The sequence below is a fragment of the Fukomys damarensis genome, unplaced genomic scaffold, assembly GCF_012274545.1.
Source record: "Fukomys damarensis isolate Sample0158 unplaced genomic scaffold, DMR_v1.0_HiC HiC_scaffold_24, whole genome shotgun sequence".
Lineage (NCBI taxonomy): Eukaryota > Metazoa > Chordata > Mammalia > Rodentia > Bathyergidae > Fukomys > Fukomys damarensis.
In genome coordinates, this window is record NW_022900936.1 from 41,618,656 (window position 1) to 41,643,780 (window position 25,125).

General features: G+C 33.6%; 1 protein-coding gene across 4 annotated transcripts in view; it reads left to right on the forward strand.

Moving 5' to 3' along the window:
• Positions 1-25,125, forward strand: part of Epha6 (EPH receptor A6) — an 891,558-nt gene that overhangs the window by 114,302 nt on the left and 752,131 nt on the right. Inside the window, exon 3 of one of the 4 annotated variants that reach the window (XM_010644584.2) lies at positions 9,554-9,672. The exons of the other annotated variants lie outside the window; for them this stretch is intronic. Coding sequence (XP_010642886.1) covers positions 9,554-9,672 — 119 coding nt within the window. The remainder of the gene's footprint in view (positions 1-9,553; positions 9,673-25,125) is intronic. 4 annotated transcript variants of the gene reach the window in all.

Below are 25,125 nucleotides of genomic sequence, written 5' to 3' on the forward strand. Positions count from 1 at the left end.
TTAAAAAGCTTCTTCACTGCAAGTGAAACCACCATCAGAACTAAAAGACAACCTACATTGTGGGGAAAAAAAATTTACCAGCTGTTCCTCAGACAAAGGTCTACTGTCTAGAATATATAAAGAACTCAAAAAGAATCAGATCCCCCAAATATAAAGACCTGGTTCAAAAATGGGCATCTGAAATGAACAGACACTTCTCAGTCAAAGAAGTAAAAGCAGCAAACAAACGTATGAAAAAATGTTCAACATCACTGGTTATTTGAGACATGCATATGTAAACAACACTGAGGTTCCACCTCACCCCAGAAAGAATGGCTGCTATCAAGAAATCAACCAATCTGCTTGTGGGGATGTGGGGAGAAAGAAGCCCTTCTTCATTGTTGGTGGGTGTGCAGACTGGTGCAACCACTGTGAAAAATGATACGGAGATACCTTAAACAACTAGGATAAGAAGTCCCATTTGACCCAGCGATTCCCCTGCTGGGTATCTTTCCAAAAGAAGTAAAAGAATCTTACCATAGTGATATATGTGCACCCATGTTCATAGCTGCATGGTTTGCAATAGCTAAAATTTGATAACAGCCCAAGTGCCCATCAACTGGATACTGGATAAAGATGTATTTTTTCTATAAAATGGAGTACTACTCAGCCATAAAGAATGAGAAACTAAAGTCATTTATAGATAAATGGATGCATATTGAGGCCATAGTCTTAAAAATAAATAGGACACGTGTAAATACTGAATAGTTTCTCTGGTGTGAAAGAAAGTGTAAATAAGGTTCAAATTGTATAATTGATGATGTGAAATAGGAAGAAAAGGGCTAAAGAGTAGGGAAGGGGAAAGAAGTAAGGGAAAGGAGAGAAGGGAAAAATATGAGAAAAGGAAAAAATGGAAACAAAGTGTTGCAGGGCTAAGGGGAAAATGTAAGAACCAGGACCTGTCATGTAAAGGTACAGGATCCCAGTAATGAGTATAACTGTACTGTATCCCTAAGATGTACCAATAAACTCAATAAAAAATATTTCAGTGGACTTTTCAAATAAAATCTAACAATATCATTTAACACCATTAAATTGGTAAATTTATTTTTGATATTTATTTTGTGTCCTGACATCTTAAATTTATCTTCTACCAGTATTATGTAGAAGCATTTTTATTCTTATTTCATTGTATTCTAATTTCTTCCTTTCTAGCAAGCTCTGAACATCTCTAATATCATGTCACATAATCAACTGAAATTTAATTTTGAATTTATTTTGCTTCATTTTTAGGTCAGAAAAGCACTAACATTGCTTTTGTTGTATTGAAGCTCTCATTATACGATCAAGGGTAGAAAGTGGCTCAAAAATCTTTTCATTCCTTAGGGTTAAGGACCTAGTTGTCAAAACCAGAAAGCATTTGTATTTACCCCCACCCATTATTAATCCAAGAATATGCACAGCGGAGGTGGATTTAGAAATATAATGAGAGATTTTGGTGAATACATGATTGTGCCTCACCTCTAAATTCATATGTTGAAACCTAATCTATAATATGCTGTTTCAAGGTGGAGCCTTTTGGAGGTAATTAGGTCGAGACTACAGCCCCCAGGAATGGCATTAGTGCCCTTATAAGAAGGTAGAGAAAATCAATCTCTCAATCTCTCTCTGCCTCTCTCTATCTCTCTTCTGCCTCTCTGTCTCTTTCTCTTTGTCTCTCTTTCTCTCCTCCTTCCCCCTTCCCTCCCCTTGTTCCCCCCTCTCTCTCTTCCTTTCTCACCTCCCTTCCCCCACCCGTCATGTAAGATTACTACTCAGCCATAAAGAATGATAAATTGGAGACATTTGTAGCTAAATGGATGGACCTTGAGACCATACTCTTAAGTGAAATAAATAGGACACATATATGTAAATAGCAAATTGTTTTTCTGGTGTGAGAAAAATGTAAATGATGATCAAAATGTATAATTGATATTGTGAAATAGAAACCAAAGGTTCAAAGGGGAAGGAGAGCTAAGGCGGGGTGGGGATGGGAGGAAAGAGGGAATTTTTCTGGTGTGAGAAAAATGTAAATGATGATCAAAATGTATAATTGATATTGTGAAATAGAAACGAAAGGTTCAAAGGGGAAGGAGAGCTAAGGCGGGGTGGGGATGAGAGAAAAGAAAGAGGGAACGAAAAAATGAGAAAAGAATAAAAACATGGAAACAAAGCTTTTGTAAATAGGGATAGAAGGATGGAAGGCAGGGAAGGGTTATGGGGAAAAATAAGAACAAAGATACATCATATACAGGTATGGGTTCCCAATGATAAATGGGATCATAATGTATACCTATAATGTTCCAATAAACTTAATGAATTAAAAAAAATAATAATAACATAGGGAATGTAGCCGTCTGCAGACCAGAGGACTACCCTCACCAGATGCTACATCTGCCAGTATTTCAGTACTATGAGAAGTAAATATTGGGTACTAAAGCATGCATAGTGTTCTGACTACCTAAATACAAATAAAATGGTATGGTGACAATAACTAAAAAATAATTAAAGTGGCTTTATAACTAGTTAATAAATGGAGGCTGGAAGAGTTTTGAAATCCATGCTAGAAAAATAGAATATTTCTATGAAGAAATTTTTGAAGATGATTTTGGTGAGGACTTAGAAAAAGAGTTGTAGAAAAATCTCCTGTTTTCTTATTTAATACATGAATAATCATGTATGAAGTATAGAAATATAGATTGTAACAACCTGCTGCTTAGTTCTCAGATGAAAATGAGGAATATATTGTATAGTGGCAAAAAGACAATCCTAGTGATTCTGTATCAAATAAGTTGGTTGAATTATTTGCATTTTTTAGCATTTTGTGGACCATCGAAATTGGGTATTTTTGCTGAGAATATTTCTAAGCAAGTTGTTGAAGATTCCTTTTGTTTGTTGTAAAATGTGAGAAAGAAATGAAGACTGAATTGTCATGGAAATATAACTTCAACTCAATGATTTTGGATAATTCTCCACCTGTCCATTACAGAAACAATAAAGTAGCATGATTAGAAAGCTAGAAAGCTGTGGCAAGGATGTGGTGGAGTGCACTTGATGAAGGAGATTAGTGTGGGTGTTAACCAGAGTTAATCAGCTGTTTAGGGAGACACTGGGAACAGAGATAGGATTACAGCAGCCATTTGAGATGAAAGGAAACAGAAAAGTGTATAAATAAAGGAAAACTGAGAATATATGTTGTCCTTCGAGAAAAGAAGTCCCCCAAAGGCAATGTAGAGATCATCAGACCCACAGTTTAGTTTACAGCAGGCCAGATGGCTTCTAGAAGAAGCCAAGGGTATGAAGCCAGCAGGTGGAGGTATAAAGGATGACCCCTGCCCAGCAGAGAGCTGAATATGTGTAGGACCAACACAGCCACTGTGTGGGTAGCTTTTACAAACTTTTATGTCTCCTGGGACTTTCCGTACTAGTTTTAGACTTGTTTTGGATGTCACTCCCGATTCTTCCCTATTTTTTCCTTCTAGAATGAGAATGTCTATTTCTGCCTCCACATTGTATGGAGGCACATACATTTGGTTTCATGTGATCAGAGCTAGAGAGGAATTTTGCTTCAGGAACAATACTTAATCTGACCTATATCTGATTTAGAATTTAGATACTATTTAAGTGAGACATTGAACTTTACACTTGATGATGGAACAAGTTAAGACTTTTGGGATGCTAGGATGGAATGGGTTTATTTCACATGCAAAAAGAGAATGGATATTCAGGATCAGTGAGTGGAATGTTGTTGGCTAAGTGTTTGTGTCTCTTCAAAATCTGTATGTTGAAGCCTAATCTTCAGTGTGATAGTATTTAAAGTTTAGGGGGTTGGGATTAATTAGGTCATGAGAATAGGGCCTTATGCTGGAGTTTTATACTCATATAAGAGGACAGTTTGCATCCTTACTTTTGCCCAAGTGGTGATATTATGATAAACTATCTTACAAGCAAACCAAGAAAAGGACCTCATTAGTCATGGGATCTGGCAGTACCTTGATCTTGGACTTTGCAGCTTTCATAGTTGTGAGAAATAAACATTTACGATTTAATCCCTGCAATCGTTGGGGTTCAATTACTGCATCCCAAACAAAGACAGCAACTTAAGAGAAAATTTTGCTATCTTTTACCATTAGATTTTTCTATTGTTAAAGTCTCACTTCCACTCCACGGAGCGTGAACAGCCGAAAGGGCCTTCACGATGCCGAGTCCTATAGCCCAGCGATGGCTCTGGAGGCAAGACCCAGGGCCTTACTTCCGAAAGCCGTGAGCAGCCAAAAAGGCCTCCATGATGCTGGGCCCTAACACCCAGCGAGGCTCCGGGAGCTGACAGAGAAACGAGAAACTCAGGAGGGAGCACACCAGGCTAGATGGTAAATAGACCTTTATTAGTCTGGCCAGACAGCACTCCAAGAGCCAGGTAGCTCAGAGAGGCAACTGCTCAGGGGCTGAGGTACTTTTTATAAGGTTTTTCTAAACAGTCAGGGAATTCACAGAAGTATAAGGTTTTTCTAAACAAAGAGTCAGGGAATTCACAGAAGAAGACTGCAAACACATTGCTTATTTTATGCAGGAAATGTTGTATGGTCACCCTTTGTCAAACCATTTGCCCCTGTGCGGGCTGTTAACCAAGGTAGCAATTAGCATATGAAGAAGCACAGTCTGGCCTATTAGCATGGAGTAACTTTAGTTTATTCAAGTCTTACAGTACCATAGGCCAATCTTGTCTAAAATACTAAAGAGCAGGGCATGATGTGCCCTACCAAAAATGGGAGCATATAGCAAGCCACCTCTGCTAGGTATATGTATCTTTGATGGCACTGCTGTAACAAAGTGTCTTAGACCCGGTGCCTTGAGAACATGATTTTTTTTTTCTCATTGAGTTTATTGGTACATTTTAGGTATACAGTACATGATGTTAATTTATTTTTCACAGTTCTGCAAGCTGAAAGTCTGAGATCAGGTTGCCTGCTTAGGTTGTGGTGAGGGCTGCTTTCTTGCCTTCTGTGTTGCAGACTACTGACTCCTCCTTGTCTCCTCATATTTGGGAAAAAACAACACAGCACTCAGGTTCTTTTTAAAAGAGAACCAATCCCATTCATGAAAGCTTCACTCCTGTGACTTGATTACCTGCCAAAGAACCAACTCCCAGTACCACCATATTGAGGGTTAGGACGTCAACATAAGAATTTGTGTAGTAGGACAACATACACAAATATTCGATATTTTGTAGTATTCCCAAGTTAAAGTGGGCTTTTGAAACCTTTGAAATATTTTTCAGTTTAAAAAATATTCCAACACAAACACATGAATAGCATTTATATTTGATTATCTCAGGTTTTCCAAAATTACTTCACGTAATCTTCTTTGGTTATTGTAATTTTATCATATTCGTGCTCTTTTTATAAATTGCTTTGTGTGTTTGTTTAAATTCCAGTTTATTTCAGCTTCTTCTCATAATCTTACCAGTTGTTTTCTATTGATTCTCTGTAGTTTTCAATTATTATTATTGGGAACTTTAAACACTTTAATGCCAAAATTATATTAATACTCATTTTATTCTAAGGAACACGTATCTTTAATAGTTTTCATCATTTTATTGCTTCATTTGTTTATTCATTTTTGTACTTGAGGAATCAGTATGCTTAGAAAATTCTGTTGCAGTCCACCACTGTGGCACAGCACAAAGGATGAAAGATAACTAAAAGATTACTTTTAGTCAATGTCCAGTTCATACTCAAGAGGGCCCAGCGGGGCTGCCCTGACCAGAGACTCCTCACTGTGAGAGAGTCTGATAAGGAAGGCCCTGAACTGCAGCCTCTGTGACTAGTCATTGATAAAACCAGGAAGCAAGATAAAGGACAAAGGAGGGCTGAGTTCTGCATAGGAATTTATGCAGGGACCTAGAAAGGACAGGGTGGTCTGCTACATGACTGACCTTAGGGCTAATCTAAGTACTAAATCAGAGTATGGGGAGGAGAGGGCCAGAGCATGCATTTCTTAAGGCAATGTGTTTTGATCCTACCTGGACTTGTGATGCTATAGGCTATCTTTTGATCCTTAGCTCTGCATTCTGGAAGGTTTTCTGACTCCAGAATTCACTTACCTCTGTATATCCACCTCATACAGATCTCTGACCATTGCTGGCACAAAATTCCACCTTACTTCCTTTAAACTGTAGTTCAAATCTTTTCTTACAATTCTAGCTTAAATTACCTAAAACGTTTAATGTGTGATACTTAAATATTTCCTGATATTAATTAATGAACTTGTATTTTATCTAATTATTTGATGTAATCACTCTGAAAGTAAAAGAATATGCACTTGCTAATATGTCATTTTCCTCCTGTTATAGTATCTGTCTTATTCTGTTCTGACTGCTATAGCAAGGTACCATAGACCAGGTAGCTTATAGAAAAGAAGAGATAAAGGAGTAGGAGAAGGGGGGAAAGGGGGGGAGAAGGGAAAAGAAAAAATATGAGAAAAGGAAAAAATGGAAACAAAGTCTTTGTAAATAGGGAAGGGTAGAGGGGGTGAAGGGAGGGTGGGGGTGTGGGGAAATATAAGAACCAAGATGCATCATGTAAAGATACAAGATTCCCACGATGAATGTAATTGAATTGTATACCTAAAAAGTACCAATAAACTGAATAAGAAAAAGAAAGAAAGAAAAACTTATCTCTGGGCCAGGGAGTTAGCTCAGTGGTATCAATGCCTGCCTTGTAAGCGCAAGGTGCAGAGTTGGATCCCTGGTACAAAAAATAATAATGAAAAATAAAAAAAATAAACATCTCATAGTTGTAGAGTGTTGCAAATTTCAAGTTCAAGGCACTGACATACTTGGTAAGAGCCCATTCTTCATTTGTTTTTTCACTGTGTCTTTATACGGTGGAAAAAGCAAAGGTGTTAGTGGAGTCTCACTAATTTCATCTGTGAAGAGTTCATCCTCATAACAGAGTCACCACTCAAAGGTTCTACCTCCAAAAATAACTACATTGATAATTTGATAACAGTGTGTTACTTTTGGGGGAATACCCAACCTTTCATCCACTGAAGCATCTGCAAGCTTGTGGAATCTATTATTTAAAGATGTTCATGGAAAATGCAGTTTTCATATCTGCTATAAAATGTCAGCACATTTTATCATATCTCTGAGAAAATTTTGTCACAGGCTGTGCTTTTGTTCAATAACATACTTTTCCCTGGTTCTTTTTGTTTTCTTGTACAATTTGCTATTTTCAATCTTTTGGATTCTGTTTCCTTATCCAAAGTAACTATATGTTGGGCAGAAATTTCATGAGAGCCTTGTTAAAATATTACTATCTTTTAAATGTTTTACTTTGGTCTCGTCAGATATTTAGTACAGTATCCTTTATGAGTTCTTGTTGTTATAGATCCATTGGAAAACATGGATAAGTTGCTTATGTTACAAATGATCTTTAAGACATATCATCTACTTCTAGGCTTTTTGCCACAGCCATCTGTGTCTGAACACACATTCAACTCATCCAGTTTTCTGATTGTTTAGTATTAAAGTTTTCTTAAATATCATATCATTAAATTATGGCTTTTCTCCCCACAATATATTATTGTTCCTGCTAAAATGAGGTGTTAATATAATTTCTCTTTCAAATGCAAAATATATTTTCATATTTTGATAAATTTCATTTATAGAAATACATTTGCACATAGTTTATCCACAAAAGGTTGTTTATAAATATAATACTCTGTAAATATTGGCAATTTTGCTTTTAACTTTAATGTCCTGAAAACTATGACAATTTCTTATTTTCCTTCATTACCACTTTGGTTTACATTTTTGTTTTTCAAGTTTAATAATGGTAAATTTTAATCTAATTGTATTCTGCCATAACATTAAGAAAATAAAATTAATACATTTTAGATTTATAATTCTAATGGTAAATTACCATTTCTATAAATGACAATTTATTTACAGAAATGATTTTCAGCATGCTTTAATATTTTATTAACCATGGTTTAGGCATAATCAGATCCAGAGCTTTGGAATGATCAGTTAAAATAATATATCATCAGGGGCTGGGGATTTAGCTTAGCGGTTTGGTGGCCTGCCTTCCAAGTGTAAGGACCCGAGTTCAATCCCCGGTGCCAAAAAAAAAAAAAAACAAAAACAAACAAACAATATATATATATATATATATATATATCTCAAATAGAAGCAGATACTCCTAATTTGTTCTTTGTTAAGTAAGCTACATTTTCAATAACTATGCTTTTTTCTTTATGCAATGATATAATAGTCATATGGTAAATGTATAGAGGGATATTTGTAAAAATTACTTAATATTTATATCATTTTAAAATATTTAAAGATATTAGTAAAATTTATAGAAAGTTATAATATGAGGGGACAGTGAAGAAACCAAATGAAATTAAGACGATCATGAACAAATTTAGTACCATAAAAGAATCAGGTAATTGAAGATATCTTTCTCTAAAGAATTGTCAATCCTATATGTTAAATTTAGGTTAAATTAAAAAACTCCTTTAAGTACAATAGCTGTAAATCGTCTTTGTTCCTAGCATTATGAAATTTAGTCTTTTTCTTTATTTGCTTTTAGTGTACAAGTAACAAAAAGAAATAAGTGATATAAATTATAAATCATATCCACTTTCATTTAAATAGTATCTTTCTGTGATGTTTACTCAAGTCTTATATAAATATAAATGATCTAGAAATAGTAAGAGAATTTAGATTAACAGTTACTATTTTAGCAACCTCTCTCTTTTACATTTTTATCATCAGATTCTTATTCATTAAACATGAAGACAGTAGTCATATTAAAAACATCTTTATGTACGTTAGAAAAAAAACTATAGCTAAATCAGTAGCTTATTTACCTGTCCTATAGTCAAGTTAGGGAAAAGTAAAATAAAAGATATTTTTATGTTACAACTAATTATTGTATTAAATTGATTATTTGAATCAATTGATTAAAAGATGTAGTTTCCTGATACAATATTAACTTTTTCATTCTAAATTAAAATATAATTAGTGATATTTTAATTTTTGGTTAATACATGTGCATAAAACACACGTGATAGATATGACTTGTCATTTGGTATAACCCATGGAAATATTCCTTATAAGAAAATGTTTTCTAAATTACATATCACAAAACATTTAACATATTTTTTAAAATCCAACTTGTAAATATAGTGTATCAGAAGTCCCATATTGTTCTGAAGTATTATACTTCTTTTTACATAAAGAATACAATCCTAAATGATTCAGCTTTTCTTAGACATTGTGTATGTGTATGTGTAGTTCTAAGAATACATTTATACACATGCACATTTTCAAATACATCCTAATTTGGATGAATAAAATGTAATTATTTTTCATGAGGATATTTTAAATATGACTTGTGCAGCTCATTATTGAGAATGAATATTTGATGTCATACCATATAGCACCTTCACCATGCAAAGTTGCTAAAACAATATGGACAAAAACCTCCTAAGGAAAATTTGATATAGATTTCCTATGCTTTTCCAGACCTATTTTCAACACTGCTAAAAGGGGGGACAATTCAAGAAGGCACTGAAGAGACGGCCTCACCAGACCCGGTGTTACTTCTGCTCGGGATGTACACGCTGCAGCTCCATAGGAGCCAGGTTGGAAAAGTCTCTAGGAAAACGGCAAATTCATGTGTAACATATTTTTTAAGTAGCAAGATTCTTTTTCTATAACAGTTCGTTTTATAGGCCCCAGAGTTGACTAAGTTAAGAAGTCCACATTGTAGTTTGAATTTAACATTTATTTTCTTGTTTTTACAAATATCAATATCAAAGTTTGGATTTTCAAAAATGTTTGAAATAATGGTTTAAAGCATGCAAATTATCTGATTAAAAAGCATCATGTGTGTTTTATGAAATTTTGTATAAAAGAATGTCAAGCTGTTATGAATCCATTCTGAGTAGATTATGAACTTAACTAATAAATTATAATACTTTTATCAAATTCCTCAAGCTTTTCTAGGTATAGTATGTGAATGACAGTAGATAATTTAATTCTTTTTTGTTCACACATCTTCACAAAAGAACTTATAATATTTTTTTGATTTGCAGTGAAATTTTAAAAGTAATAAGTATTTATTTGTTGTTTATTTCCTAACTCCAAAAGACAGGAGATAATTATCAAAATTACTTTGAAAGGGTATTTTTTGGTCCTAAGGCTAATCTTAAAACCTACATATCAGATTTTACTTGCTTTTGAAAATCTATCAAATCTCCATTCAAAATATATAAATGCATTGTAATGAAGAGAAGGGGTAGCAATTTTATAATTACACAAATAATTAAAACATAAATAGTATAAAGTACACAGTAAAGATTCATATAGATTCAATCACCTAGAAACAACTGACATAAACATAAAAAAATCTAAAAATAAATTTAACTTTGACTATATGGATTTTAAAACTAATCAATACAGTTAAGTTTTAAATAAAAGAACCAAGGAAAGTAATAGGAAGTACCCCTGATATTTTAAAATCTGAAATAAAAAGCAATACACCAAAACTGGGAATTAATTTTGCATGTATGTAAAGGCTAATGTTAAAATATTATGCATCTATAGATCTATTTCATGAAAGCCTGTCATGTCTAAACTTTAGGACATTTTAAGAGCAAAAGCTTGATGATAATCTTGTTACAGAGCTTTTATCACAATTACATTATACACAGTTATAATTACATTATAATTATTATCTTTATTTTACTTGTATAGCATTAAATTATAAATTCTTTGAGAAAGGTAATGGTATTTCAATATGCCATTTATATTTCAGTATGTCGTGAGCCCTGATAAGTTGATTTCCAATGATTATTACTTCTGATATTCGTTAACAAAAATAACTATACAAAACTAGAAGCATCAGAAGAAAATACTTGGCTAAAAATGTGTGCTTCACTGACTTTTTTGAAAAAAGGTTGTCATTCTGTAAGTTTATATTCATTAACTCAAAGGTATTTTTAAGTCCATCTACTTGAAATCTAGAGAATAAAAATGGCAAATTACATTGCTGTAATAACATAGTAACATTATGTTATATTGAGTAAAACAATCAATGAGACTGAGCTGTCCATTTACCAAAGATATTTAAACATAAATAATAATGTAACTTTCTTTAATTTTTATAATGATGTGTCATTAACAAATTTGGTTGCTCTAGATTCTGTAGCTATATATGGTTTCTTGCAATTGAAAAGAAACAGTGTGGCAATTGTTTGAAGAAAAATGGGCCAGTAAGCAAAATTTTTAACAAGATGATATAGGAAAACGAATTTTGTTAACCTGCTAATAAGTAACGAGTAAGTGTGTTAAAACTATTTTCTTTTTGCCAGGGATTTAGCTCAGTGGTTTTGGCGCCTGCCTCACAAGCACAAGGGCCTGAGTTTGATCCCCAGTACCCCCCCAAAAAAATGTTTTCTTTTTTGGTAAAAAATAGCTGGTTATTAGATCAGCTTCAAGGGTAGTGAGATACAAGGGTAAGCAATAGTACCCCAAACAACTACTTCAATGGATAAAGCAATACTCCAGGCAGAGTATACGACAAGACTATAGTCCTTTAGAAGCAGGCCGGTGGCCAAGAGATAATGTAGTTCAGCCCACTCTTTTTGTCTCATAATAAAAACTAAATCTGTTTCCCCTTGTGCATGTGTATGTATGTGTGTATATACAGGTGTATTTGTGTGTGCATACATATACATGTTTGGTCATGTGTGTATATTCTGTACAAACACACAATGGTATGAAATTTGTAGTTGAAAACTAGCAGCCTATGTTTTGATGCATTGGCTCCTGTTTCAAAATTCCCCACAAGTGTGTTGTGTGTGTGTGTGTGTGTGTGTGTGTGTGTATGTGTATGTATATGTATATTTTTATGAGCCTATATTGACATATCATTATTGTTCAGAATCCATACTTTACATTAGGGTTCACTACATTCTACAGATTTGAATAAATTTATAATGCTTTTCATCATTATATTACCAAATAGATTTAGTTCAATTGGTTTGCACAAATTTCTCTATGCCTTTCATCCCTCCTGTTTAACCCCTGGCAACTACTGGTCTTTCTCCTTTCTCATAGTTTGCCATTTCCAGAATGCCATTTAGTTAGAATCCCTCAATAGATGTAGGCTTTTAGATTGGCCTCTTTCATTTCATAATATGCACTTTAGTTCTCTCTGTGTCTTAACATGGCATGACATCTTGTATATATTTGAAACTGAATAATATCCCATTTTTTATACACCTGTAGTTTTAAAATGTGGATGCTTGTGCTTGTTTTGAATATTTTCCTAACCATTTTTAATAAGTGTGAGAGCAAAATCTGGAAGCTTTGTTTATACTTGGGTAAAATTTATTTTTATGTCTTCTAAAGTAGACAGTATAGTTTGAAAATGAACTATTTTATAAATTGATTTTTTCATATACACTTTATTTGCTCTTACATGTTCTGTAAGTCCTCAGAAAACTTACTATTGCTCATTAACTATCACACAAAAAAACTATTTCTTTGGGCACACTCAGCCTTCATTCTGGTACGATTAATGCCAGACCTTGATGTAACATTGGCTATCTTAAAATATACTTCAAAATGTAGAGATCAGTGTACTGTTTCAACTCTAGAACATTGTCATATTCATCTTAATGATGGGGCTATATTTTCCTGAAAATTAGGAGAAATATATGACCGTTTAAAAATCAATCAATTTTATGAAAAAGCGCAAACATTTAAAATGTTATTTCATTTTAAGAAAAATTAAATGAGGGCTCATTTAATACTATAAAATAAATTTGTGGTGGAAGGAAAGGTCTCACTATCAGGTTATTAATCTTTCCACCATCTTCAAAAATGTTTTCTTGCACTATGGGTTCAAGAAATTGAGAAGTATAGAGTAGAAGCAAAATCAGTGCAAATCTGGCCAGGTTACTACTTTTTGAAGCAAACACTTATATTTCATTTTTGACATAGGGTACTTTGCAGCAATTGACCAATGTTCATGTACAAGTGAATAAAAGCAAGGTAGAGAAGATTAAGGTCCACAGTACAGATGGATTCCTAGAGGCTGAGGTTGTCTTCATTTACCTTCTGTTACCTCTTTTGACTGTGGATCTTTAAGTACTGAGTGACTGAAACATTTAGAAGCCATTGCTTAGAGTTGGTACTCTGCTGTTGCCTGTTGGCATGTGTGTTGTTTCTTGTGTCTTTTACATTCTTCTACAAAATGCCAAATAAATGGTGCAAAATGAAGACTTTTGTTTCTGTTAAATCAAATGCACTGTGACTGATTTATAAAGGTAGACCCAGTCCAAAATAAACAAAAATCTATCCCAGCTATTATTGGTAGAGAGGAATTGTGAAGAGCCATTCATTTTTTAAAAATGTAATTCTCCTATGGAATTTAACTGAAATTAATAAAGAAAATAACCTACAAGTGGAATTACTGGTAGTAGAAAATATTCTGTGCATACAAAGCCAGCAAAATGTAGCCATTAAGAAGATGGGTTATGGATTGAAAACTGTGTTACTCATTTATAAGCTCTGTAATTTGGGGCATATGACTTATGCATTAATTAATTTATTTTTAAAGATAGATCAATAATAATGATTTCATGAGATTTCCTTAATAATTGGGATATTTTATGAGATATACATGTAGCAGTGTAATGTAAGGTTGTCTCTTAGCACATGAAATTAAACCTCTCTGCTTAATAGGAATTATAAGCAACTGATACAGTGTGACATTTCAATCACTGAAAAATATTTAAATAGAAATGATGTATGTGGGGAAGTTATTTTATTTGACTATAAGCAAGTAGAGTTTTAGATTGTATGTATTTCCTTTCTTTAGCTGCTATTTGAATGTCTGTTTTTACCACTTTCTTTACTTTTCCTCTACTGTTATAATACAGTCCCTCTGGGACATCTCATTTGTGGCTACATTCTCAGAGAACTTTCCGTGTTTACTAAAATACTCGGTGCAACACAGAATTTTTATCTGAGGAGTCATGCCATAATCCTAATTGATTTCTGAATATTCAAATATTTTATGTGTTATTTAAAAAATTAATTGTATTGGTACAATTTGATGTACATAATGATCACATTAATCATATGGAATATGTAACCATATGTAATATATCTTGATTCTTTTTTTCCCATTCCCCTCCCTTCCCTTCAGTCTTTCTTCCCTCTCCCTTTACAGATCTTTGATTTCATTGTTTCCTTCCATTAATTTTTATCCCTTCCATTATTTTTATCCCTATACCCTCCCTTCCTTCCCCTCCCTCCTTTCTTGTTCCACTTCCCTTTTGAATATTTACCTGTGCTCCCTATTGTCCATCGTCCATTTTGATCTTTATTTACACTTTTAGCTTCTCACACAAAAGAAACAATGTGAAAAAACCTGTGTGTCTAAATTATTTACTTAAAGTTATGTTCTTAAGGTGTATCTATTTACTAAAAAAAAAATCTCTAATATATCCTGCCTTATGGCAGTGTAATACTGCATTGTATATAAAAGCCACATTTTCTTTATCCATTTCTGCATGATGGGCATTAGGCTGTTTTCAAGATTTAACAACACTACAAATTGTGCTGCTGTAAACATGGGTGTGCATGTATCAGTGAGGTATGATGCTCTAAACTATTTCGAGGAGATACCAAGAAGGGGAATAGGTGCGTCAAATGGAACCTCTAGTTTTAGTTTATTGAGGAAACTCCATACTGATTTCCATATGGTTAAACCAGGTTATACTTTCACCAATAGTGGAGAAGTTTTTTTTTTTTCCCCTCACATCCTAGCCAGTATTTGTTATTGGTTGATTTCTTGATGATAGCTATTCTTTCTGGAGTGAGATAGAATCATAGTTTTGTTTTAATTTGCATCTCTCAAGTGAACAGTGATGTTGAACATTTTTTCATATATTTATTTACTCTTTGTGCTTTTTTATCTGAGAAATGTCTATTCATTTCAGATGCCCATTTTCTTTTTGCCTCTCCCTTAGCTGAGATCTTTTTTTGTTGCTGTTGTTATTAAATTTATTGGTACATGTTAGGTATACAGTACAGTTACATTCATCATTGGGATCCTGTACCTTTATATGACAGGTCTTGGTTCTCATTTTTTCCCCATACCCCTGCCCTCCCTCCACCCTTTCCACCTTTCCCTATTTACAAAGATTGTTTTATTTTTTCCTTTTCTTATATTTTTTTCTTTTCCCTTATTTCCTTTCCTATTTCCCCTACACCATTAGGTCTTTTCTTCCTGTTTTTGGATTGGGTATTTAAATTTAGGGATTTGACTTTTTAAAAATCCTTTATATATTCCAGATATTATTCTTTGTCTAAAGAATGGCTGGCAATTCCTTTTTCCCATTCTGCGGGTTGTCTCTTCACTCTGTTGTTGGTTTCTTTTGCTGTACAAAAGCTTGTAGATATGTTGTGATCCCAGGTATTCATTCTTTGTAGTATTTCCTGTGTGATTGGCTTTTGTTCGGAAAGTCTTGGCCTACACCTGTGTCTTTAAGAGATTTACCTATTTTAGCTTCCGAGAGATTGTTTCTCTTTTAATATTTGATCTTTGTCCATTTTTATTTTAGTTTAATGCATGGTGAGAGATGGATCTAGGTGTTTGATCCTTTGTGAAAAATAAGGTGGCTGAGTGTGTTTGGAGCTGTTTCTACATCTTCCTATCTGTTCCATTGATCCTCAGGTCTGTTGTGTTTGTGTTTATGTATGTGTGTTTTGTTTATTTTTATTTACTTTTTGCAAATACCATGCTATTTATTACAGTAGCTTTGTATTAGAACTTCAAGTTGGAGATTGTGATGTACCCTGCCTTGCCTTTGTTGCCCAGAATAGTTCTCTTCTAGTTCCAAATGAATTTTAGGATTGTTTTCTCTAGTTTTGTGAGGTATGCTGTTGGTATTTTGATTTTTTAAAATATCTTCTCTGATATCATCTTCAAAGAAGACCCCAAAACTTCCACCAAAAGACTTAGATTTAGTAACCAAATTCAGTAGCATAACAGGATACAAAGTCAGCACTCAAAAATCGATAGCATTCCTGAACACAAAAACAGTCACTGAGAGAGAAATTAGGGAAACCATACCTTTCACAATAGCACCAAGAAAAATGAAATACTTAGGAATCAATCTAGCAAAGGGACTTAAGGATCTTTACATAGAAAATTGCAGTACTCTCAAAAAGGAGATCAAAGAGGCTATCTGAAAATTACAATCTTTTTTTTTTCTCATTGAGTTTATTGGTACATCCAATCATAACATTAAACCTCTTGTGTCTTCAAATTCAACACTGTTAGTACTAAAACATGTGTATCTTTCATTTTCCTTAAAATGTATCTTTTTCATGTAATATTTTCTAATAATAATGAGACCTTAGTTTTTAAAACCTTCAGTGACTTGTTAATATCACCAGTGACTGTGAGTCAAAAAAAGTGAATGTTTTTGAATACCTGGCCTATGCCTGGTATTTTTCCAGCTTTATATCATTTTCTCCCCATTTGTCTCATATTCCAATCAAGACTACATCTTAGCAACCTGTAGCCATAATTTCTAAAGTTTCTCTTTATGTACAAGGAATTCTCTCATTTGCTAGTTCTTGGCCCTTAACTACTCATACCATAGTTTTGTTGCTAATTCTACGCACTCATCTATGAAGCCTCTGTCTGGTAGAAAACATCACTGATGTTTCTGACCCTCGTGGTATCCTGAGCACAATGGTGTGTGAACTCTGTGCCCTTGCTCTCTTGAGGTACATACATTGTAAGCAGCTCTTTTCTCCATGAAGTTGTAGCTCTATGAAATCAAGGACTCTGGTTTTTTTCTTGTTTGTTTGTTTTTTCCTCAGTTTAATAGATTAGTTCATGGGAAAATGACTTTGGTAATTGGATTTTTAAAATTAAAAAAATAGTGGAAGCTGAAGAGAAACAAATCATCATTATTTATTAGAAATAATCTTTCAAAGATTTCCTCAGTCCTTAATAACTAAATACTTATTAGCTCTTAAAGTTCTTGATTCTGTAAAGCCAATTTTGAGTGTATTGTTTTAGTATAGATGTCCCAGTTCAATCTCATCTACTTCTCGTTGTTATAAATGTATTGCTGTAGGAACATCGTACTTCCCGTTCTGCACAATGATATGTTAATTTTCTACTGAGGTCTAATACATCAAGCTACCTCTTCATTATTTAACATTGACATTTTTTGCTGCAAGTAGTTATTTAAGAGAGGTAATAGTGGCTAAATATAATTTTCTTGTATTTAAACTCAGTTTTAATGCTTTCACTGTTTCTCTTTTTGAAGTATAGTGATACGTTTTGATTATTTTTACTTAAATAATGGATATTCAATGTTGGCAGTGAAATTAGTGAACAAATTCATTACTTATTGTTTGCTTTGCAAATTACAATCTCTTTTTTAAAGAAAACATAATTAAGACATTTTCTGAAATAAGGCAGTTTCTCCAACATGGTCAATATTGCCAATTTAACTAAGATCCTAGTCTCAGAACTTCAGTTGTTGTATCTAGCCCTATTTTTAATCAATCACCCAATTTAATCCAGTAATTTTACCTACATTGTCTCATGTTTGTTACACACATCAAAATGTTTTATCTTTTATTCTTATGAGAATAGTTATTTGATAAATTGATAGTATTTGCACAGCACTTGTTACTAACCTAATTTTTTAATCATTGTTAGAATTATTTAACAGACAATACTTTATATCAAGATATTTATGATATAAAATCTGACTCATGGTAGTCATGCAAAATAGCGTGATCTCTGGGAAGGAAGAAAGATAAAAGAGTTCACATACTGTTTCTCAACAATCTAGGAAACTATACGTACATGAATAGAGCTAAAGGCAGAGAAAGTGGGAGGATCTGATCCTGAGCAAGGGTTCTTAGAAAAATTACTAACTTTCTCATTACCGAGTTAGGGAGTTTGTTCTCTGGTTCCATGCTGTACCACTGAGACTATCATCATTACACATATGCCACTACACCAATGTAGACAACAAGGTAAAATAGTTGAGATGCAATATTATAAATGGCCTGGTAAGCACCACTCAGCACAATGCCTAGTAAAGAATATTTTTTCTGAAGTTGCTTTTTTTTTACTCCAGTTGCAAGAACAGTATTTCAATTGGGGACTATTTTTTTTTCCATAGTTTATATGTTTTGACAATACCATGATATTGTATTCTTTCATAGACTAATCAAATATATTTTTTAAAGTAAGAAATTGCATTTAGAAATTCAATTTGGTATTTACATCATTGGAAAATACAAATGGTAAGATTCATGTTTCTAATGATTAAATTTATGTATTAAAATTGTATTTGGAAATTCATTTAGTATTGATGTATCAAAAATTACAAATCACTTATCAGAGCCAGGTGTGGTGGTGCACGCCTGTAATCCCAGCACTTGAGAGGCTGAGGCAGGAGGATTGCTGTGAGTTTGAGACCAGCCTGGGTTGCATAGTGAACTCCAGGTCAGTCTCAACTACACAGTGAGACCCCCATCTCAAAAAACAAGCGAACAAACAAAAACAAAATCATTTATCAGAATTACATTTACTTCTAATTTAAAAATTCACCATACATTTTATTATGTTTTCTTTCTGACAGTGAGACAGGCTCTTAAATTTGCTTTAAAAATTACACAGATCATACATGCAAGCATGTTCTACTAATATCAAATACTCTAAAATAAAATGTCAAAGTTTCTAGCTCTGACTTCTTGAAGAGAAAAACTTGGCGTCTGTGTTTCTAGGCATTTTTGCAATAAAAATGGGGCTCTTATAAACATTTTTCTGTTGTTCAGACTTGTTATGTATCTTTCCAAGCCTTTTATTTAAAAAAAAATTGACCCAATATATACATTTTTTCTGCATATTTTTACCACACCCAATAGTATACTAGAGATAGCCTTTTATATCAGCATGTACTCAATTATTTGATACTCGATATTCCTTCTCTATTTCTTACTTATTACAAGATTAACAAATCCTGATTGGTCAGCCTTAAAATGTATGTAAAATCACCGCCCATACTGCAGCTCTCCCAAGCAAAGCTCTGCCTCCTTTCACCTGCTGTATTTCAGTAGCACCTTACCTGCAACCCCTTTTTACTTGTCACCTTCAGCCGATTACCCAGATAGCACCCTGCATGACCCACTTAAAATGTAAGCAGCTCTTGTCCTTCTCCATGACAAAACTTAACTGTGGATTGAAATCTTAAGAGTAAAAGACAAAATCTAGATAGTCTATCAGAGTCCAGGTAATCTTTCCTCCCTAGCTATTTCTTTAAACTCATTTTTTTTCCCCTCAGCCTCCCTTGCAAAGTGAGTTCTAGTGTCCTGGCTCTGTGTTGCTCCTTAGATAAACTGTGCTTGCTCTTAGCTTATGGCATTTGATTTTAGGATTTTCTCTTCCTTTCAAGTTCTTCCAGATTTCTTATTGTCTGAACCCATCTCAGTCAGGTTTTAAATATCAGTACAGAGAAGTGATCTCTGTTACCTCATTTGAAAGAACAGCTCCTTCACTCACTCCCTCTTGCTTTACTTCACTTTTTTTTATAGCACTTTTACCACTGATGCATTTTTTTATTTTTTATTCATTTTTTCTTTAAAAAAAGTCTCCAGATTTCCATGAAAGCAGAAAATTTGTCTTACATTTTCATTCCACATCAAGAGCACCATTTGACACGCCATAGCTTCTTAATTTAATGAATTTTTAATGATTTGAGTGATTAGGTGTTAGCAATTATATTATATTCATAACAGAGATCATAATGTATCTATTTGCCATTGTAAATATTTCATTTGTCTCTAATTTTCCACATTAGAAATACTGTTCATTGAGCATTACTCTGATATATTTTGAAGAAAATATTTTAATAATAGAAAAACTACAAGCAGAAGGATAAAGATTATTATTTTGATAGGAACTCACAAGGTATCTTCCAAAAATGAATCATACATATCTTTAGAGTCCTGAATGTTTTTATTCCTAGGTATTTGATGTTTCATGTTTATTCAGCATTGTATGTATTTTAATATTTAATATTTGGCTTGGAATGGACTTGATATTTATGCTGTTCATAGTTTTTTGACGCATAGGTTTTTCCTATGCAAGGGACACATTTGATATTCAGTAGTGTGCATTTTCCAAGAAACAGAAGGAAAACAGTTTTTGTTATGTGAAAAATTCACTCTGAAATTGTAGAAGTGAGGTTTATTTTCAATTATACCAGTACTCCTAGTATGACCAATGAGCTCAGTATGTTTCTCTTCTGCTCAGATGGAAATCATGAAATTGCATGTCACTTGGGTGAAGTTAGAGAAGAACCCCCACGGAGAGATGGGGTCCTCCACTTGCCCCCAATACCAGAATAGGTTCATTGACTTGCTTCACAGACAAAGAATTTCAGGATATGTCTCTCAGAGACATGGGCAGATTTATTAGCACTTAGGAAGTAAGAGAAAATAGGGAAAGAGCTTTAGCTCAGGAGGATAAAAGGGATAAAGTTGTGAGGAGACTAGTCACTTGAAAGAATGGAACCAGCTTTTTTTCCCACTTCCCAATATCCAATATATGTCTCAGTCCTTATTTCCACATTGAGTTTCTCACACTGTAGAAACAGTGTGGGAGGGAGAAAGCAAGAGACAAAAAAAAAAAAAAAAAGTGAAAATAGAAGGTAAAAAGGAAACAAGGCTTTTGTAGGGGAGGAGGTTGGGGGGATGGGATAAAATTAAAAGAAATTGCTGTAATATGTATTCTCATCTTTATATATGTTTGATATCACTTTATAACTGTTTGCACATGATATTTTATTTTTAGTCACTAATGAAAATATATAAACAGTATGTTATATGTTACTAATGTTATTTTATCCACTTTAAGAATAAAGGAAGGTTCATAATTAATAGCTGATGTAGAAAAAAGAATGGAACTAGTTTTTATGACTTTGCTGAGTGGGCCTAGGACCTGATACTTTTCAGTGGGTCATGGGTATTGTTCTTTCTTTTAGGCACTTCTTTATTTTATGGTACTTCCTTCCTCCAGGATATGGAATAGCAGCCATTTTCATCCTCGCTGTTACAGTGGACCTGTCCTTTCAGAAAGAGTAGGAGCATAACAGGAGGGCACTTCCATATATGGTTAGTGAGGAAGATAAAGAAATATCTTCATCTTAATGAGTAGTACATCATGGATTAAGATCTGAGAACTCGTGTTTCCTGTCCCATTAGGCTGCCTGTTCTATTTTACTAGTATTTTCTTTTCATTTTTGTTAGAACTTTCAGGTTAGTTTTGAAAAGAAACTGTATCACTTTTAGAAAACACACTGTGCTGATGCATATGTAGAAGCCACAGAACTTTAAAAATAAGAGTCTAAGTTATACTTTATGTTGAAAATATGTTCATGTTGGCCCCACAGATGGAATTCCATGATTAAAATATATTATCAACAGAAAGTCACTTTATTATCCATGTCAGTAAGTCCAATATCTCCCACCTTCTCATGCATTATGCTAATGACTTTTCAGTTGAATGCATTTTAATTAAAAAACAGTTGTCAGTAGAAATCATTACTTACAAGCAGGAGCAAGTACAAACTGGTTTGTGTGATATAAAAGTGCTTGGAAAAAATGAATGGAGGAACTGTTTGTTGGTAGTTTTAGGAGACAAAAATGTTTTAAGCGCAACTTTTTTTTATAGCTTTATGAGTCAGTATTCAGTAGGTATAGAGTAAACATGCCCTCTTCATTACTGGGCAAATGTTTCAATAGGTCAGGGTGAAAAGGTCACTAAACTGAAAGTGTTCCATAGTGTAGAAAGAATGCAAAAAGTAATTTTAGGTCATTATTCAATATGGATGAATCTCTTTACAACTGTCTCCTGCAACCTTCTGAAGAAGTGACAATCCCAACACATGGAGCGATGGTGTAAAGATTGGTAATAAGTAAAAAAAAGGCTTCCAGTCATGTGCTTCCCTCTTCCAGAAGGTTGTTGAGAAATTGCTACTGAGGGACCCCGCAGTGATATTATAACTACTCCTGAGAAGTTAATGAGAAGTTTAAGTGTGCCTGGTTGCTCAGATATTTTTTTTATTGTTTCTGATTTTATTTAATTACATTTCTGAAGTGGATTGTAAAAGGTAGGAAACTTTCTACATATAGACTATTAATTTCAGAGTTGGGCTGTATACAAAAATGACATCTTTGGAAGTACTTAATGGAAAAAAAAAGATTGAGGTAATTCGTGATAACTATGCATAAACAATCAGGTAAACAGATTTCTCTCTCATTCTAATTTAAACCTTTATAAGAAGCATTAGTTCTATGGCCACTAGGGCCAGATTAAATTTGTGGTTTAATAAATGATTTCCTAGTACTATGAAAGAGTTGGCATTTGCCCATCTCCTGCATTTGTATATTTTTATATTTATTAAATTTATGGTACATTTTAGGTATATAACACAGTTACATTCATCATTGAGATTTTGTACCTATGCATGATGTATCTCGGTTCTTATTTTTTCCCCATTCCTCTGCCCTCCCTTCACCTCTCCATCTTATTTACAAAGACTTTGTCTCCATTTTTTTTTTGCTTTTCTCATATTTTTTCTTTTCCTTTCTTACCTTTCACCTACCCTTCCCACTTCCCCTACTCCTTTAGACCTTTTCTTCCTATTGCACATTGTCAATTATACATTTTGATCCTTATTTACATTTTTAGTTTTCCATACCACAGAAACTATTCAGTATTTATACATGTGTGTCTTATTAATTTCACTTGAATATGGCCTCAATGTACAGCTGCTCAGCTATAAACATCTCATTTCTCATTCTTTATCGCTGACTAGTATTCCATTTTGTAAAACAAACAAACAAGCAAACAAACTAAAGAACACACATCTTCTTTATTCACTCTCCAGGTGATGGCACGTAGGCCATTGGCGAGATTTAGCTATTACAAACTGTGCCGCTATAAACATAGGTGTGCATATATTGCTGTGGTATGATTTTTTAATTCTTTTGAGAAGATACCCAACAGAGGGATGGCTCGGTCAAATGGGACTTCCAGTCCTAGTTCTTTGAGGTATCTCCATATTGATTTCCACAGTGGTTGCACCAGTCTATGCCCCTACCAGCAGTGGAGAAGCGTTCCTTTTTCCCTACAGCCTGGCCAGCATTTGTTAATGGTTCATTTCTTGATAGCATCCATTCTTTCTGGCATGAGGTAGAATCTCAGTGTTGTTTTCATCTGCATCTCTCGAATGACCAGTGATGTTGAACATTTTTTTCATATATTTATTTGCTGTTGTTACTTCTTTATCTGACTTTTTTGAACTGACTAAGCAAGTGTTATTATCATTTGTTTCAATAGAAGCAAAGGTGGAATACAAGTCTCAGAATTTCCAGTTTTGAAAGGCAAACTGATGAACTTTTTTGACATTTTTATTCTTTCCTTCTCCCTCTCTTTCCTCCCTCTTCTCTCAGTACTAGGAATTGAGTACATGGCTTTGGATATTTTTGTTTTTTGTTTTGTTTTGTTTTGTTTCAGAAAGTGTTTCACTAAGTTATTAAATGGGACTCAGATTTGCTATCTTCCTGTCTCAGCCTCCCGAAGTCCTGGTATTATAGGCATGCACCACTGCACTCAGCCAGTTCTTTATGCTTCATATGGATGGAATCAAAAAGACATGTATACGGTCTTTGGCTTCTTACAATTAACCTACTATTTTCATGATTCATCCATGCTGTAGCCATTATTTCTTGATATTCAGCTCGCCTTTATTTAGCAGTCACTTTGATTGCAAAATATTATTCAATTGTATGAATATATCACTGTTTATTTATCCATTCTCAGCTGATGGACATTTGTATTTGGAATTTGACTAGTATGAATAATGCTGTGATGAATATTCATGAATAATTTTTTATGTGGAATTTTGTTTTATATTATCAAGTATGTATCTAGGAGTGGAATGATAGGTCTTACAATAACATTTTATTTAACATTTAGAAACACTGCCAAGTAATTTCTGCAGTGGCTGTGCCATTTTATATTCATTATAGTGCATTAGAATTCCTATTACTCTACATATTCACAAAGAGTTATTACTTTCAGTTATTTTCTTTACAGTCATCTTGTTAGGTGTGGAGTGTTTTTGTGTTTTGTTTTCCTTATTTTGTATTTTTTTGTTTTCCAGTCTGAGGACTGAACCCAGTGCATTCACAATGAACTATATCACCAGCCCTAACTAAAAAGTTTGGGAATTTCGAGACAGAGTCTCCCTGAGTTGTTCAGTGAGAACTCAAACTCGTAACCCCCTCTGCTTCAGCGTAACCTAAGTACTAGAGAAGCTTTAGGTTTTGACTTTTGTTTGTGTTCCTCTAATGGCAAGTGATATGGAAAGCTTTTTATTTTATTTATTTTTATTTTTTCTCTATTTTCTTTGAAGAAATGTCAGTTGAAGTTATTTACACATTATAATTGACTTCTTTATTTGTTGTCTAGTTAGCAGAGAACTTATATATTCTGTCCCTAAGTTCCTTATCAGATATGTGATTTACAGACAGATTCTTGCAATCTGGTTTGTTAGTTTATGCAGATTATCATCTACAAAAACATTAATTTTGAAGTATAATTAATCCTTTTAATAATTTATTCCTTTCGATGTCATATCTTAGAAACCACTGAATAATCTAAAGTCACAAATATTTACTCCCATGTTTTCTTTTAAGATTAGTATAGCTTCAGCTATTATACTTAAATCTTTTAGCCACATTGCATAAATTTTGTATGTGGAATAAAAGATATCTGACTTAACTATTTTATATGTGGATATAGAGTTGTGTTAGATAGTATGTATGTTTTTCAGCAATAAATATGTTACTCAAGCCAGGCATAGTGGTACATGCCTCTGTAATACCAGTACTCGGGAGCCTGAGGCAGGAGGATCGCTGTGAGTTCAAGACCAGCCTGGGCTACATAGTGAGTTCCAGGTCAGTCTCAACTA